The sequence below is a fragment of the Periophthalmus magnuspinnatus genome, chromosome 9 (assembly GCF_009829125.3).
Source record: "Periophthalmus magnuspinnatus isolate fPerMag1 chromosome 9, fPerMag1.2.pri, whole genome shotgun sequence".
In the NCBI taxonomy this organism is placed as follows: domain Eukaryota; kingdom Metazoa; phylum Chordata; class Actinopteri; order Gobiiformes; family Gobiidae; genus Periophthalmus; species Periophthalmus magnuspinnatus.
Window position 1 is genome coordinate 15,483,323 of NC_047134.1, and position 18,120 is coordinate 15,501,442.

At 39.2% G+C, this 18,120-nt stretch overlaps 1 protein-coding gene and 1 long non-coding RNA gene across 2 annotated transcripts; both read right to left on the bottom strand.

Moving 5' to 3' along the window:
• Positions 1–2,053: 2,053 nt before the first annotated feature.
• Positions 2,054–5,194, bottom strand: LOC129456535 (uncharacterized). The gene is made up of 3 exons (XR_008648814.1): positions 5,010–5,194; positions 2,205–2,332; positions 2,054–2,126 (listed from the first exon to the last, which is right to left on the bottom strand). It is a non-coding gene; the product is annotated as an uncharacterized LOC129456535 (long non-coding RNA).
• Positions 5,195–6,766: 1,572 nt separating this feature from the next.
• On the bottom strand, positions 6,767–9,874 carry fzd10 (frizzled class receptor 10). The gene has a single exon (XM_033971941.2). The coding sequence runs from the start codon at positions 9,350–9,352 to the stop codon at positions 7,598–7,600; it is 1,755 nt and encodes a 584-aa protein (XP_033827832.1). The 5' UTR covers positions 9,353–9,874; the 3' UTR covers positions 6,767–7,597.
• Positions 9,875–18,120: the final 8,246 nt, after the last annotated feature.

Here is an 18,120-nt window from a genome sequence, read left to right on the forward strand (position 1 = left end):
TTGCGGATGTCTTGACACTCCAGGAAAGATCTTTTTCTCTTTGGTTAAAACGCCACAACAGACAGTGAGAGAATGAAGCTATGAAAGGGGAAGAATGGGAGAAAGAGGGTGACACAGCGCAGTTGATTTGCTCACCCTGACAACTGAACGGAGGCGGGTGGGGGCAGGGGCACCTCATGGCTTTTTGGCTCAGTACAATAAGGAAAGCCTGGCTGTCTTAACCCCAGTGACATCCCTGTTGTCGACAGGTCAAATCCTTGAATATCAATGAACTGACTCTGTGGTCCTTGCAGTGATCTTCAAACAGTGTCTGGCTCATATAAGCTGCTGCTCTGCTCTCTGACCCCTCACTGCATTCACCCCCACAAGGGAGAATGGACGTGGGTTAAACAAGCTTATGGTAACTGACCAGTGGGGATGAGCACAGAGCAACTCACTTGACTCAGAAGCAAAAGGATGCAGTAATAACAAACTGGCCATAATGAATGATAAGTACATTCTTTACTTTTTACATGAACCCATGACAAGATGACTTTTACTACAATAATAACAACTTTCAGAATATCAGAGAGAATATGCATTTTTTACTGTGGTCACTTGTTGGGATATTGATTCCCCACAGGAGGGGACATTTAACTTATTTATCTCCATGGAGACCTTCTGGTGACACCACCAGGCCAAGATCTGTGGAGAGGTGACCACAGTAAGAATACATGCATAGTTTAATCTTGACATTTGGCACAACTTAAATTACTCATATCACTCAATATATATAGTACATTTGCATACAGTTTTACATTTAGATACAGCTTACTTATAACTGCAGTTTAAGCTTCACCCAGAGCCACATTCATCATTGCAATTATCCTGCCACAATGTTTTATGCCATCTCATTGGATTTTACAGTTCTGCATCTCTGAAGAGCTGATGCTTGATTGTATGTGGTCTTGACCTGAGGCGTTGATCAAACAGTAAACTAGATTTTGACTCCTCCCATCTCCACTGTTGTTCATGACATTGTAATCATAATGTAGCAGCAGGTGTTGTGCAAGTGTAGTCACATAGTCAGGATTCTCGAGTGATACACCCTGTACCAGTGTTGGCAAGTCTTTGGCCCGAGCTTCCTGACTTATGACGGCTGTTTATGAGCTACAGTCATTTAATCCAGACAATGTTCACATCTGTTCCCTAACCACTAATGTCTAGAGTCATCATTCTATCGTAACCCACTGTGACAAAAAGTGCAATTTATATGTGTGATGACAAGTTTATGAATAAAATAAAGACGCACTTGGGCTGTTACCATCACACAGAAAACATTACACTGAAATGACTCAAAGTAGGGCTGGGTGGCATGGAAAATTATATTGCTGTGCGTTTTATTATTGTTCAGTGGTGATACATCCTTATAATATGAATTCGTATTATCAAACCGAAATTAATTTCATAATACTCTAAGCAAAAAAATATCCAAATCTGATGTAATACTTAAATGTGCAACTTTTATCATGGACTGTCGGCCACGTGCTTTTGTCCATAGAGAGGTTATTACTTTGCCTAGAATGTTTCAACGTATGGAATTATGTCTACAGCTTTTCATGGAGTCAAGCAGTTACATCAGCAAGTTACAGATGAGATCTATGGAGAGGTGACCGCGCTCACAGTGAGAATACATGTTCTCTGAGTAAAAAGTTCTAGATTGATAAGTTTAATGCAGTGGAACATTTAGGAGGAAAAAACATCCTCATGATATTAATATAATGATATATTTGGACTATCCCAATGACAATATTATGACATTGCAAGTGTGTAGAAACTTACTTGTAAGAACAAAAAAAGAATGGACACAAACAGGCAAAATATCACTTCATTTGATTTATTTATTTTACTGTCATTTGAATCAAAGACAGTACACTCAGTATTCCAATTTTGACAATGAACACGACACTGCAGCAATTACTATGTGCGCTGTCATACCTCTCAGGCCAGCTTTATAGGTCCTGACCCCTTCCCCAGTGTTACTTCTCGCAGCGCACACATTCATTTTATCAGAGGCAGACGATCTCCTTTACAGTGTGAAGGAAAATAAGATGCTTTTAACCACGCTGGGGCTTGATTACTCAAAGCTGCACATGCACAGGAATCAGATTCAGTCACACACCCAACAATAACCATTTATCATCTCCCCAACTATTTCTCAGTACTTGTGGTAAATTGCTTCCAGTCCTGTCACTGCATAAAACATCCTCGGAGCAAAATGAAACACCATTGGACTTCAGTATGCAAACACATGTTAAGCGTTGTGGGTGTCGGCTGGGATTTACTTGATGCCCTGAGAAAACAAAGGCTGCTATTAAAATGTAGAGCCAATTGAGAAAGTTTAGGCGTTATTTACAATGAGAACTGAATCTGAATAGCTAATTGTGTACAAGGTAAAACATGTGATAGCCATATGTGAAGTATTTTGTCAGGAGTGAACTTTTTTTTTTTTTAATTGCTTGCAACATTCAGATCTTCTTTCCCCGTAGAGTTAATGAATGAGTAATCACATTTTACACCAGATGCCCTTCTTGAAGATGTGAATGCCATGTGTACACCATTTTGTTTGCAGGTCTTGTGATTAATGCCAAATGTTTTAAATTATATTTTCTCCTGACCTCATCAATGCAAATCATAATAAGCAGTTGTTTACATGTATATTTTGAGACAGCAGAAGCCCTTTCTTATTCCATCATCAGCATTTATTTAGTCTTGGTGCTGAAATGTGTTAGCCCCTTGTGAATTTAGATATTTTATAATAATTCTTTTAGCAGACTCTGCGTCAGAATGTTTATTAGAAAGAATAGGCTATAAAATGTAAGTGTTAGGGGCAGGATATTTCCACACAGTTTATGTGTTGATTGTGTTCTGCTTCTTTATGGCCCCCCTCTGTGCCATCCTTCTTTTTTAAGTTTCAGGGTGTCTTTGAACCAACTGTTTTCTCTCTGAGTCCTGCCACATCCATCATCAGCTTTCTCCCATGGTCTCCAACCCTCATACACTAACATTGCTATCTAACACAAGAATACAGGAACCCAATAGGCTCCTGTGGGGCCCATCCCTTCACTTCACCAACCTGTTATAGCTCTACTCGTAAGTGACAACAAAGCAAATGTGTATTTTTAACACATTTGTACTGTCAACTACACACTTATCAGAATGATCAAAGTATAATACACAATTACCGTAACTCACAGTTAAGTCACAGATTGCAAGTATAAAACATTTAAGTGTAAAAAAGTTAAATCATAAATTGCAATGATGGCTCACAGACCCATGTTTTGTTTCTTTTGTTTTTTTGTGACCATTTATCACCATGACAAATTATAGTGTGTCATTTATCCACGCCCCAGCCCAACTCAAAAACTCTATTGGTACATAACTTTTTGTGGATGTTAAGGAGGTAAATAATACAAGCTGTTTTGTCACGTCTGATATAGCATGCTTTACCTTCTTGTGTGTGTTTTAAATAAATGTGCAGGCCTGAGGCGGGAGAGTATTGTACAAATATAATAACACAAGTTATTACTGTGCATTTTGACTGATGCTGTCGTTAATAGTGAGGAAGTGTGTAGCTGTACGGCTGTGAAGGAGGCGTGTCTGTTTGCTCAAGTCTCTTGTCAGTTTGCACTAATCTGCCTGATCTCCAGCTCAAAGTCATTGGCTTCTCCACATGCAAATAAACATATTCAGTTCTTTTCAAACCAAAGCCACTATCAAACACTGTTTGATCAGAACGAGGCCCACAGCACGCTTCATTATGCATCTATAAAAAGTGAGCATGCCTTAAGCATGCTCTATGTTAGCAGCTGCTTTGTAATTACTCTCACCTTCAGCAGAGAGCACAGTACAGGCCTGTTTGTGTTTGTGAGGCTGGACGCTGTTAGTATGAGTTCACTGGGTATTCCAACAAGACCGTACAGTAAGTATTCTCCAAAACCCTCAGATTGAACAGTACTTCTGGATGACAGAACAATTTTAAAAACTACATTTTGGATCCCAAACAGTTTTCCAAAGACAGCATCGGTAATATAATGAGTATCAAAATAGAAGTTGTCCATATAAATAAGATTGGAAGTTACTAATTGTCAAAATATGTTACAAACTTTTCCTTTCAAATATGTTAAGGCTTTAAGTAAGATGCTTAAAATGAAAAACTAACTTTAGTAACTTGTAAATAGTAACTCCATGATATGTAAAGACAGATATTAATGTTGCATTCCTTTTGTTGTTTCTTGTAAGTGTGTCACATGTGTCACAAATCTAATAGGCAGACGCAGTAGAAGCAGGCCCGGACTGGTAAACAGGTGCTGAGGAAGAGGACGTGGGGCGTCTCTAGCACTGATCAAAGAGCCTCTGTCACCCAAACCTGATTTATGTCACTGTGTCAGAGCACTTTAAGAATGCTACAGCGGCAACACAGACAAGGCACATGAGTTTATCTAGAGAGGTTCTCAAAATGTGGGGCAGTGCGAGTACTTCTAAGGACAGCATTTTTTTATATTTATTCTTCCTAAATCCTGGTTTGACCCTGAATTACTGTTGCTTTGGCCTTTTGTTCAGTTTAAGACATGCAAAGCCAAATATTTTATGATGTGGTAATTTGTAATTTGGTGACATTTCAAGAACTCTGCACAACTCTAAACAGATACAGCCCCTCTTAAAAACGACGTTCAAGAAATGATTTTGCACATTTTACATGAATTGCTTATGTGGTGGTGGCAGTAACAAAAAAACTAAACTTGAGTTACATTCTATTCTCAGGAAAGCTGACAAATGACAAGTATGCACAGCGTCAGTCTGAGTCACGTGACTGCTCTGGGGTTTCCCTGTTAGACAAATAAAACAAGTCATCACAAAGTATAACGGCCGATATGTAACGTCATAGAAATAGCAGACGCTATTGCCTTCTATGGATATGACACAGCAGCTATAGCTTGAGCGCTAAAAACACAGTGCTTTACTCTCACCTCTTTGCCCTTGCTGTGAGCAGGGTCCTTTTGCTTTGAAGAATTCAGAAGAGAAGAAGTGAAGTCTGCAGAAGCCCTCAGGGAAGTGCTAACTGTCATTTATATTTACTGCCTCCATGACACCTGAGGGGCTGGGATCCAGGTGGCCTCTGCTTGAAGCTCTCACACCTTTCTCAGCTCAAACAGGCAACTATAGCACTCTGTCTTTGATACAGACTCACAGGGGTTCAGTCATGTGATGTTGAGAAGGCTACAGCAACTCGGGCCGGAGCTGGAACTTGAATGCCCTTGGGTAGAAAACATTAGTACTCTTGTGAAATTCTCTGAGATAATCGAGATGCACTCCTATCCAAAACATTTTACATTAACTATTATTTATATGATTTTTTTTTTTTTTCTTTTTCATTTTGATACATTACATTTAGCTACAATAAATAAAAGAAATAATCGTAGTTTGTATTTTAAAGCTTTAAAACTGGATTACACAAGATTTAAAACTGACTATGGACTAAATCAGGCCTAACCCAGTACTAAACCTAACCCAGGATTAAAACCAAGCCTACATTTAAACAATTAAAAAACACTCGTCAGAGCAAAACAGGAATATTGAGTACAATTAAATTAAAATCCAAAATATTTCACTTGAACAAGCACATGTACCACCAGATACTTGTTTTTGAAAGACTACAGAGGATGGATTTCCACTGTGCTGTAACTTGCTGTAGTTGTCTTGTTTTGACTTTAAGTAAAAGTGAGGCAAACATTCAAGAATAGACTTGCAGCCTTTACATTAAAGGTATGTATCAAGCACCTTATAAAGCTCTTTTTCTTTTCTATTTTTCTGACTGCTGTTGAGACCAAAGTCAGTCATTGGTACAAGACTAGACTTGCTCCTGCACTCTGAAACTGTACTTTCAAGCTGTTGACAGGTTAAGAATCGTTTAACATTTCCAGATACTGCATGGTGCATTGAGTTTGTCCATGCTCAAATAAAGCGCTTTATCCACAAGTAACTACTTTAAATCCTGACCAGATGTGTCTTTAGAAATACCACTATGGGCTGCTGATAAGAAGCAGAGGAGATGACAGATATTCCTTATTTTGCTTTGCACTAAACCCCGTCTTTCAAAGTCAAGCCCTTCAAACGCTCTAATCCTGTCGTGAATAAGTGCTGGATTATTGTATAACCCAGCATTGATACCACACCACACCAGCCCCACACAGAGGAGGAGGAGAGAATAAAGTTGTGTACTTTTCAACTCTAGGATTTAGGATTTACTATAAAGGTGGTTTAGATGTGTTGTACTGTCCTTTTAAAAAGCACCACAGGTGTAGTCATTAAATAAACAGTTTAAAGACTGTATTATATCAGAATTCTAGCAAGATTTATGAGAACTTGTGATCCACAGATCCAGCTGTACATTTTGGAAACTTCAGACATCACTGTTGATATCTTAATATTAACAGCAACGTATAAATACAAGTTCAAACATTATAACTAACTCTGAGCTCAACCAGTGGGCTGCCATCATTGTATTTTGTATAGTAATGGTGCGTCCCTACTGGAATCACCTAAGTAGTGGTAATACAGTAACAAAGCTATACTTGAACATTATTTAACCAATGCTGTATCAGTATTGTTATTAGTAAATCTAACATAAATCAATATCAAAATATAGACAGTATCAATAAGGTTCATGTTTCTATTTTTGCTTTTTCGAGTATGTCAACCATCACAATCAAAATAGCAGAAGCAGAAAAATTAAAACTAGAACGTTTTATTTATTTTCTATACTTTTTTTTTTAAAGAAATATATACAAACATTCCCTTCTGCTATAAAACAGCAAAGAAAAAACACAACTGCATTTACAAATCTTTTGAGTGCTTCAATGATGTAAGTCCATCTTACAACAAAAGTCCATAAGGTCTTTCTCAACAGCTGCTCTCAATCCAAACATACAGTAAATATCCATGTGAAAGCTCCTGCATTGTCTCTGTGGACTCCTTACATTTTCAGTTTTCAGTCACTAATAGTATAATAGTACTCAGGAAGGAAAAAGGCTATTGCACATGATTCAAGTTACCCCAATAGAAAATCCAAATTAAGTTTTGTTTGAAGGATAATACATTTCTTTCTTTTAAGTTCTTCAATTTGATAAGTGGATCTTTTCAATAGCATTTCTCTGACACAATGAGACGATTCAAGACACAAAACAGGAAACAATTGTACTGTGTAAAAGTTTTAGCTGGTGTGTAAATGTGAGTGCTTTAATAAATAGATCATTCATTTGTAGTTGCCACCATGAAGGTTTAACTCTCAGTGTGTACAATTTATCTTTAGTTTTAGTGGTTATCTAATAGAGAGAGCATTTACCCCTGAACTACAAAATGGGTCAAGGTGAGGCCATTTCAAGTTTTGATCTTTTGCAATTTTTTGTAATTCTGAGGACTCTTTGAAAGATCTAAAACATCAGATTAACACTTTTGCACAGTACTGTATGTTACTTTGAGTGCATAAATTAAACGTGACCTTTTACAAAGTTGACAAGTGTTTTCAAAATAAGAGCTTTCACATGTTGTCTTTGGCTCAAACACACGTGGGGGGTTGCCGGGTGGGCTCATATTTTGTGTTGTGCCCTTTAAGCGACTGGTGGGGTTTGATATAGGGTCTGCTGCTTGTGAACACAGTACTTGGGGCAGCCTTCCTCCTCGTCCTCTTCAATTTCCGACTGAAGACGTTTTGCCACGATTGCAGCGTTTTGGAAGTCCAGATCCACATCCCACTGGTAATGCCCACCACCAGCAACATAAAGATCTTCACCATGAAAATCTCCACAGCTGGAATAGACGATTTCATGACACACTCATTTGAATCAGGGCCAGTGCTGTTCATGCATTTTCTGCCGTCGGCCAACACGCTCCAATAGTCCATGTTGAGGCGTTCGTAGAAGTAGCAGGCGATGACGCAAGTGGCTGGTACAGTGTAAAGAACCGAAAATACTCCAATTCGAACCATGAGTTTTTCAAGTTTGTCTGTGTTCTCTCCTTCGGTTTTCATAATCTTGCGGATGTGAAATAAGGCAACGAAACCAGACAGAAGAAAAGAAGTGCCAATAATTAAGTAGCATGATAAAGGAATAAGCACGAAACCTGTTAGTGCTTTGACATCCATACTACCCACGTAACAAACCCCCGTGAGCTCATCTCCAGCCACTTTGCGCATAACTAAAATCATAATAGTCTTTACTGCTGGAATAGCCCAAGCTGCCAAGTGAAAGTAGCTACTGTTGGCTTCAATGGCTTCATGACCCCACTTTTTACCCGCAGCTAAGAACCATGTTAAGGTGAGGATGACCCACCACAGAGAGCTGGCCATGCCAAAGTAATACAGGATGAGGAATACAATGGTACAGCCCGTGCTTTCTAGGCCCTCCTGGATGATATACTGTACACCATTGTCTCGGTCGCAGGCTATTCTGTCAGCGCCCACAAAAAGGCGAATGAGGTAGCCCACAGAGTAGACGCAATAGGACATGGAGAGAAAAATTATGGGCCTCTCGGGGTATTTGAAGCGCTGTGGGTCAATAAGGAAAGTTAGCACTGTGAATGCACTGGAGACAAAGCACAGGATGGACCAAATGGCCATCCACACCAGGGAGAACTGCTTGTCACCCTGGCTCCAGTAGACATCCACTCTCGGGTAGCATTTGGGGGCACACGATTCACTTTTCTCAACATAGTGGAACTTGCCCGGGTTAGGGCATGAAGGTTTGCCACCACTGTCCTTTAAATGCATGTCCTGACCACCGATAGGACGCTGTGGTCTGAAGTCTGGAGGCTGCGTATGGGACACTTTTGGGGGTTCATCTGAGCCGTTGTTTGGAGCTTCCATGCAGAGGTTATTGGGGTCGTTTTGGGTTGGCAGGCGAGAACAGTCCAACGATTCTGGCCATGGGATGTCAAATTGCTCCAAAACTGGAAAACATTTGAGTTTGACTTGTTCACACATGGCTCTGCAGGCAGGAATGGGATTAGACACTTGTTCCGTGCACATAGGGGCAAATAGTGAGCAGAGGAAAAACTTGAGATGACTGTGACATCCATACTGAATCAATGTGGCAAACTCCTGTAGTTTTATAGCTGCCTCTTTCTGGTCATCGTGTCCCATTAGATTAGGCATGCGAGTCATGTTGTAGCCAATGTCTTTACACTGGGAGATGCTTATATGTTGACATCTGCCCTCCCCTGACCAGTCCGGGTCTATGGAGCTGATAGCAGAGCCCCAGCTGCTGCGCAACATCAGCAGCAGTGCGGAGAGGAGACGGAGTTTTGCACAGCACATGGTCTATCAGCAAAAGTTTATAATAAGTGTATATGACTAAGAGGTGGTGGCTTCGACTTAGTGCGTAAACAAGTGAACTTACACGTGCATCTTTTCCATGTTAGTTCAACAAAAATCCAGCGAGGGTCCCGTGTGCTTTTCCTGTCGGAGCGCACAGTATTGGTCCATGTTCCCAATCGCGCTGTAGTTGCTGATCCTGTTGGCTCAGTTTTTGTAAAATTCAAGTAAAAATCCTCCTTATATCTCCAAAGTACTGTCCAAAACGCACTCCTGTCCGCCTTCCCTTCTCATGATCGCATTACTCCTCTCCGTGAACTGAGGAGAAACGCGCGCCGAGTCCGTTTGCAGTAAGTTTTGCAAAACAGAAATAATCCGTCGAGGCTTTAGGCTGCTCAGACGTGGTCACTTCGAGGGCAGTGGATTGTTAGTTAAAATGCGATAAACAGGCACGATTTGGCGACTCGTAAATGCGCCCTGGTCCTGTCCTGTTCCGTGCGCTGTTGGTGCGTTTAGTCGCAGCGCCGCTCTGAGCTGTTCGAAGCTCCAGTCCCCGGACCAACCTGCCAAAAGATCCGCCTTCAAAGACAGCTACTTTGCATAAGAAAGGCGACACTGACACGAGGATTATTTTCAAATCGTGCGGAACAGTTTGCTCATTACACTCTTCTTTTTAGGCTCATAGATGTGCTTCATTACTTTTTTTTTTTTTTTTTTTTTTGGACAAAATATTAAACTTAGGTCTATAAAGTTGAAAACAAACAACATTTAAGGCAAGCTACATTTTAGAAATCATGATTACACTAAGAAATTACATAAATAGGCTATAAGTAGGGCCTATTTTAACTTTATTTTGCCGGTTCCTGCAGTAAATTGTTCCAAGTCATTTTCATTTTCAGAGCACTCTATTGTAAACATCAGTAGACCTACGTTTATAAGACTTATTATCGAACAACTAAAGCCTACTTATCCTATCTAACATAATGACATCTTTCTTCCATTCTGCTTCTGTCTTCCAGGTTGCTTTGGTACAGATTATAGGCCTACTTTTCATCCAGGCATGGGACTGGCACAAATACACTTGCAACTTCCTGTGTTGCCGATTACAACACAACAAGGTGGTTTCACTTATTATTTAATAGGACTGAACTGTGTCATAAAGGTTACAAAAAGGACTTTTATTGTCTCATTTGAGTGTGCCTTGTAAACATGTGTATTATGTTTTGAATACACAATTCACTTCCTATCTGGTCAAAAGCCCCCCGGGAGCCTGTACAACATGAGTGCTTTAGACAATGAAAAGAAGGCTCATTTTTATTACCCTGCTAAACCAAAACAAAGATGTGAACAAGTCAGACACAACAGAAGGTGTAGTAAATTAATAAAAAGGTTATAAAACCTATGCTTTTGCAACCAACACTTTGAGTCCAGGGCCATTCCCCCTGAGATCCTACTCACATTACCTTGTAAAAAGTAAGATTTATCCTTTGGTCTGGACTCTGGCATCCTCTGGGGGCACCAATCAAGTAAACACAAGTGCTTTTAGTGGACTTTTTACAAGAGTGACTAAAGTGCTTAAAAAAGTATTTCAGAAATGTGTCTGGGCGAGATGAGAAGCGGGTACAGTGGCGTGCCTAAATGGTTTAGGCATGGCATATCGCTACCAGTGGCATTTCAGCTGTTGAGGCTCAATGTGAACAAATATAGGGTATAGAACAAGCAGCCGTACGCAGCACATGTGTCACTTACATATACAGCTGCTATATTGTTCAAATGTGCTTGGTTTTCATCTTGAAGGTTTTAACTGTTGCATGAATGGTTTACTGTCACATGCCAAAGTCGCCCAATAGAAAAAAGAAGAAAATTTGAGAAATACCGATATGCCTTGTCAGATATTTGTTGATTTATGTCACTTTTTTAACTTCTGAAAATAAATCTACTTTGATTTGATAACAAACATAGCAGGATTATTCAAATTCAGATGATAAACATAGCAGGATTATTCAAATTCAAATGATAAATAAAAGTGCTATCAAATGACCATAACTTACAAATTTTAGTTACATTTCACTTTAAATTTTGCCTTATTAGACTAGTACTTCAGATTTAACATTGAAATACATAACAATAAAACAAATATCAATAACTTCTTGATATTTAAATAGTTATTATTAGTACATCTCATTTTGATCTATAGGAAAACATTAAAGTGTCTGAAATTTGTATTGTTTTTGAGGTTTAATTCTGCAATTGTATACACAAATATAGTAATAAATAAAACAAAAGTTGAATGTAAGTATCATAAAAGCCCGCAGATGCCATGTCATATTCTCTCTTCTTCATACTGAGTCCCTTCTACAAAGCCAAGGACAACAGCTGATAGGCCTGTGCTGCCCCCTCCTCCTCTGTATTATACACTTGTATTATGAGGCTGGAACAAAAAAGGCATGACAGCTTTAATGTGGAGAGGAATCATTTCAAATCAGGGTCTTTGTGCGGCACTGGTCAAAGCATATATCTGCCCTCAGCCTTCTGGTGTAATAACACAGAGGTGATACAATTGTCCAGAGAGTTTCTCACAATCCCTCCTCATTCTTCTCCTTTTCTCTTTCATCATTTTGCTGGTCGCATTCACAACGACAGGGCAGGAGGGCAGTAACTAGAGGCGTGCTTGTATTTGGGTCATTGTATCTACATTCAGATATATTTTTGATAAATGTTGGTGATGGGTCACTTAGTATAACAGTTTCACATTTAAAAGCAAGACAAAGTAAAAGTAGTAAAAGATGACACTTCTATAGTCCTAATTGGGGTAGCAATATTGTACTTTCTGCCCTCGTGTATTACATATAGCACAGTCTTTTGCATTTTTTTGAATATCGTTTGGAGCTTCCTGTTATCTGAGATCCAGGTATCATAACTTTGGCGTTGCATTTCGCATTTTCATTCATTCTTTATCTTTTGGCTTGTCACAGTAAAAACATGACTATAGTTGGAGTCATTTGGCATCTATATCAACTTCTACTATTACTACTACTACTTCATTTTTAATACACGTAAAGCAACATAAATGTTTGATCTCATCTCTGCAACCACAACAGGAAAGAAAGCAAGGCGCCGCTTCCATCTCGCAGAAATCAACAACTGAGATAATTCTGTAACTAATAAAGTGAAAAGGGAGGAGGGAGGGGGCGCTTTGATGGCTCAAGCTGAAAAGATATTTTATTTTTTTGTGTGTGGGATTTGAGATGTGTGATTCTATGGAGCGAGCGTGCACCCCTGCTGCTAGGCTCAGGCTGGGAGCTAGCCCCCCTCTGGCTAATGTTATGGAGAATCGCAGGAATTTTATGGCTGTCTTCTCCCTCAGCCCCCTTTTTTTCTTTTGTTCCCCCTTTGAAGAATGACTTTAGACATTTTATTTACATATTTAACCATGGATGAAAGCAGAAATGAAGGGCAAGCATAAAAACCGCAAAGCTCCTCGGGTTCTTTGGGGAATTTGGATCAGTATAAAACGAGTTGGAGCTAATCTAGTTTTTTGTTTGTGCAGGCAAAAATTAGATACATATCAAATATTCTATCAAGACGATGACATTCTTAGACAGATGGAAAATAAGGCAGACCTCGTTTCTCGCCAACCTGTTTCATTATCAATTTTGTTCTAAATTATAAACTTGGAAATGGAGCTGATACGGGAGAATTGATTATTTCCGCAAAGTCTTTCTAATGATAGGAAGCTAAGTGGTGACTGATTGGCTCAGTGAACAAATTTTATTGATCTGATTAGCTGGTAATGGTGGAGCATATCATTTCCAAACCAAACATATTCTAATAAGCAAAGTGTAGACTAATGAGATACTCGAGGCAAGATGCAATAGCAATTTCAAAATAAAATGGTAATCAGAAAGTGTTAAATTACTGGGTAACATGCAACTTTTTAATATGACATGGATTTCAAAATAACAGATTTCTAACTTTTTCAACGCAAAACATAACATACTTCAGATTTGTATTTTTGAAATAAATGGGTAACACATAAGTTGCACCTTTTTTCATAGTTTTTCATAGGCCGGGGGTGTGGTTTATACTCAGATGCGACTTATATGTGAAATATATGTTGTTTTTCTTCATTATTTTGCAATTTTTGGCTGGTGCGACTTATACTCCAGGAATTACAGTAACTTATAATGAACAAATATGTTTTCAAGAATGATTCCATAACTCCTAACTCCTTAATCATGTAGTTTCTAAGCCTGAGTGATTCTTAGTAAACTATTTTTAAATTATGAATTAAGTCTTGCTTAATACTTAATGTTAACTAAGATATAGTTATTATTAGGTGTAAATCATATTTCGTTGTTACTCCATGGTGGTGTACAGTGTAAGTGTTAAATATACCTAAAAAAGTGCTGTAAGAAGTACTTTTTATATATGGTCCAGTAGCAAATGTAACAGGTAACATGGACACCTTTAAAAGTTGGCTGGCAAAACTTTGACAATACATCACACACTCTTTGATATCCATGTGGAGTTTGCTGATTTACCAACCAGAACCAGAACCCACAGCTCTGTACACCAAATCTTTTATCAAAATGACATTCCTAAATTAGACAGCTCTCCTTTTCTCTAACTATAGTAGTTAGGGGCGGGCATTTTGTTCCAACATGTGCGGTATGCTATGGGGAGAAGATGGGTGACGTTTTGGACATGTTTGGCATTGTTGGCTGCTCTGAAAGGGCATGTTGATTAAACGTACGGGTGGGGTAGGGCTATAATCTTCTTAAGCAAGGCCCTCCTCTCCCCTTTCATGCGGCACAATGAGAAGAAACAACACACTCAGCTGGAGGTGAGGCTATTTGTCCCCTCGGCTGTCGCATTGTCCCCGGATCCTGTACACCCTGATGAGAGCCGCCATTCAGCGTTTAGGGCAGGATCATCCACTTTATCACAGCCCTCTGCTCACTCGGACAATACAGACAGTATGAGGTAATGAGGAGATGATAAGCCTGTGAAGTCAAGGTGCTTAGAAAGGTTAAGTACGGAGAATAAAAAGTACTCACAAGATTGTTTTATTCAAAATGGTCTATACGTTTTCTTCTAATACTATTCTTTATACCATAATACAAATGCGACTTAAAGTAAAGCAGGTGGATAAAAGCAATTAAATAATAGTATATACATTTGAAAACACCTGTACTTTCAAAATTGTGCATTAAAATAACATTGCAGCTATAAAGTAAAGTCAAATCTGTAGAATGTAACTTAAAAAAGGATTACTGCAACATGAGAAATACTGTTAAGTGCTCTGAGGAGATTCCCAGTCTTTGGAGCTATAATTAAAGTGTGTAATTAAACCAAGGGCAGAAAAATGTCATCTGGGTCTAGTTTGTAAAGTTTAACATCTCTCATCCAAGATATGGGGATATAAATCAGTTTTCGCTGGAATAAGCATGGGAAACATTATGAACTCTCTACAACCTGCAAGCTTTAGGTTGTGTGTTCTGTTCAGAGTTTGTAGAACTGAAACTTGAACGTTATCTCTGGGTTTGTTAAGCCAGAACGCAGCGGCTGTGGTTTATGTTTTTTTGTTTTGACTGTTGTTAATGCATTTTATTTGATATAAAAATGGAGGCACTACCCTCACTAAGCACAGGTTTGATTTGTGGATAGCAGTGAGTGTAGTAGCAGAAAGTGTGGAGTAATCGTAGTACTTTTAATGCATCTTTCTAATCATTATGTGCTGCATTTACATTTTCACCGCCATTTTAGAAACAACTATGTGTTTGGACTTTAGAGTCAAATGATTCCGATGATATGCCTATAGAACTCAAATCATTACACATTAAAAACCCTGTCAACATCAAAGCCTGGTACAGACTCATATGATGAAACTAGCTCAATAAATAGTTCTTAATTATTGGACTAATTTGTTTACAGCTCTTTTTACTCAATTAAATATTGCATATCTGTTTTCCCATTTGTTAAAAGCACCATTTGGCTATTTGTGTGCTGCGCTTGATAAGAGGAAGTCACTGAGTTATTGTGACCTTAAGTATTTATGGAGAAGATTAGTGTAATTATAAGCATGGCGGACTTTTATATGACCGAGAAGCTTTCAACCAGTGTGCATAAACATTGCTGTAATGAATTTAGTTTGTCGCACAGCCCAATAACATCTGGGCTGATGTGGCTTTGAAACGGCAATATTAGTTTAGTGGGTTGGTCTTCTTACATCATGCTCTTTCATGTGGCGGTTGTTTAGCTGCAAAAGGAAAAAAAAAAAAGAGGACTGCACGGAGGAGTGGAAGGAAGGAATATTGTGGGAGTTTAGCAGCTCAAGACCAAAAGCAATGAGCTGCAATAGTTATAGCAGATTATTACAGTCTTATAATATAGGATATAAACTGGATAACTGATTTGTTATGACAATTGGTTTATGCATAAATGTTGCATTCTTACAATGTTGCATTCTTACTCTGTGGTATAAGTTTGAAAAAGTACAGTCAAAAGTGCATTTTATTTTATTTTATTTAGGGACTAAATAGCAGCAAATGGAACATCCAGCCTGGTGTATGTAAAATCTTCCATCAAAGTGACATTCTTAGACAGAGCCTATAAATCATCATTTTATTTCCCAACAAATCTTTGCCAAAATGGTCAAACATAAGCTTTTGCTTGCACTGGACTAAGGCAAAGTGGCTCTGAACTGGGATCTTCTTGGTTGAGTCTCCCATCAAAATTTACTTTATTATGCTCAAGTAAACTACCCTCTTTGTGTATCCTACCTATAGTTGGAGAATGGTCAGAAACTATGTGATTGCTTGGTTTTCATAATTGTACAATGCTGAATTTAAAACAGTGCTATTTGTCTCCATATTTGCCATTTTAGTGATTAGCAGATCTTGTATTTGAAGGGGAACAAAGTTAAAAAGGAGAGTAAACACTTGATTGGCACGGAGGTGAAGGGCGCTGATGGTGATATTATTAGGCGAGGTCCTTGCGGGGCACTTGAGTGTGAATTGCTAATCAGGAAAGGCCTTCTCTGTCTAATCCCCCTTTGAGTGGCCCGACTCGGACAGAGCGCGTCTGAGGGAGGCTCCCCACTGCTCCTGGCCCTGGAGACGCCTTTGAGCAGTGCAGCCTTCTGTCCCATTCCCACAGTCCCCTCTCACTGTGCATCGCTGACATGCACACTCACACACACATACACACACACACAGATATACACACATCCTTCTACCAAATTAGATTAGAGCCTTCCTTTTCTTCTCAGCATGGTGCTAGTCTTTTCTCTGCCTGCTCATTTATCCCTGTCTTTTGTCTTTGCTTTGGAAAAGAGAAACAAATTCCCAAACAACAGCCGCTCCGAAGAATGCACCGTAGTTTTGGAGATGGACAAGGCTTCTTTAGTAGACCTTAGGTGATGCTCGAATGCGCAATCACTTTGGTGTGTCAGTTTTAATGATGTGTGGATGTCTGGGTATGGGGGAACATGCACAGAGACCTATCTGAGCAGTGAGAACAACGACAGCTGTGCGTCATTGCCGATATGTAGACCAATGCACCAACATCAGGCCATCTCTGACACAAAGTCTTTATTTGAGGCTCCTCGCTAACATCGTCCAACGTTTTGCTCTGCCAGGCCACAATTCTTCCCTGACATGAATAGGTAAAATGCATTTGGAGAGCTGTCTTGTTCACCAAGTCCCGCTGTATTATTTGTTTTGATTCCTTCCACCTTCTATCCGTGTAAACCGGTAATGGACACTGACGCACATGGCAATATAAAGGCGGTAGTTGAAAGGATCTTTTGTGATATGAAGGCCTATATAGTGGAAGACGCTTATTCCTCCCGGTTCAGTGTGCGGCTATGCTATCCCAAAAGCGGCAAATTGAGATCAAAGCAAAATTAAAGCTGACTCGTTCAAAGCAAGATAAAAATGTGTGAGCCTGCAGCGATATTTTTTCTATTGATTTCCTCCTTTGCTTGCACTCTGTGGGACCGTGCACTGCCAGCGTCTAAGACCGAGCTTCTGCTGCAGGGAGAGAGGAAATGACTATTGATATGGGCATAAGAAAAAGTGTCATTATGATCACCAATGACTTCACACAGTGTCAGATCTAAGGCGAACTTTTACACAGCAGCTCAACGTGTTTCAACTTGGCATTAAGAGTCAGAGCATAGTGCTGTCACTTTGTCCTTTTGGTTTTGGATAATGTCTAGAGTCACACTGAGTTATTGTCCTCTCATCCAATGCATGGCAGGCTTTCATATCCAATCACATGTGGCGACTGTCTCTCTGAAGCATACATTAGCAGGACACTGAAGAATGGTTTAGCATGGAAATGTCGCTATCTGCTTTTAGTTCAAGTTTGGATTGCGTCATTACTAATAACCAGAGAAATTAAATATAACAAGTTTTACTAGTTAAGAATAAATTACTACCCAAAGGATGTCACAATATACAATTTTAGAGTTACCAGTTCTCATATGTGACCAATTTTATGAAGTCAAACTTAGAATTACTGTTGCCTGGATAGAAACAAGGTCAACACCAATAAAAAAAAACAGATCTAAATGTGCTAAATCATGCTGTAGCCTGTTATTAATCAATTCGGTTAAAATGAGGTCAAAAACAAGTCTAAACCTAAACCAGGACTACAACATGAGACCTGAATCATTTAAGGTACACAGGAAAGTCAACTTTAATTAGAGCTTCTTTGAATTGCTAATAAAACAACAGCGAGCAGATTGTTTTTGTTAGATGAAG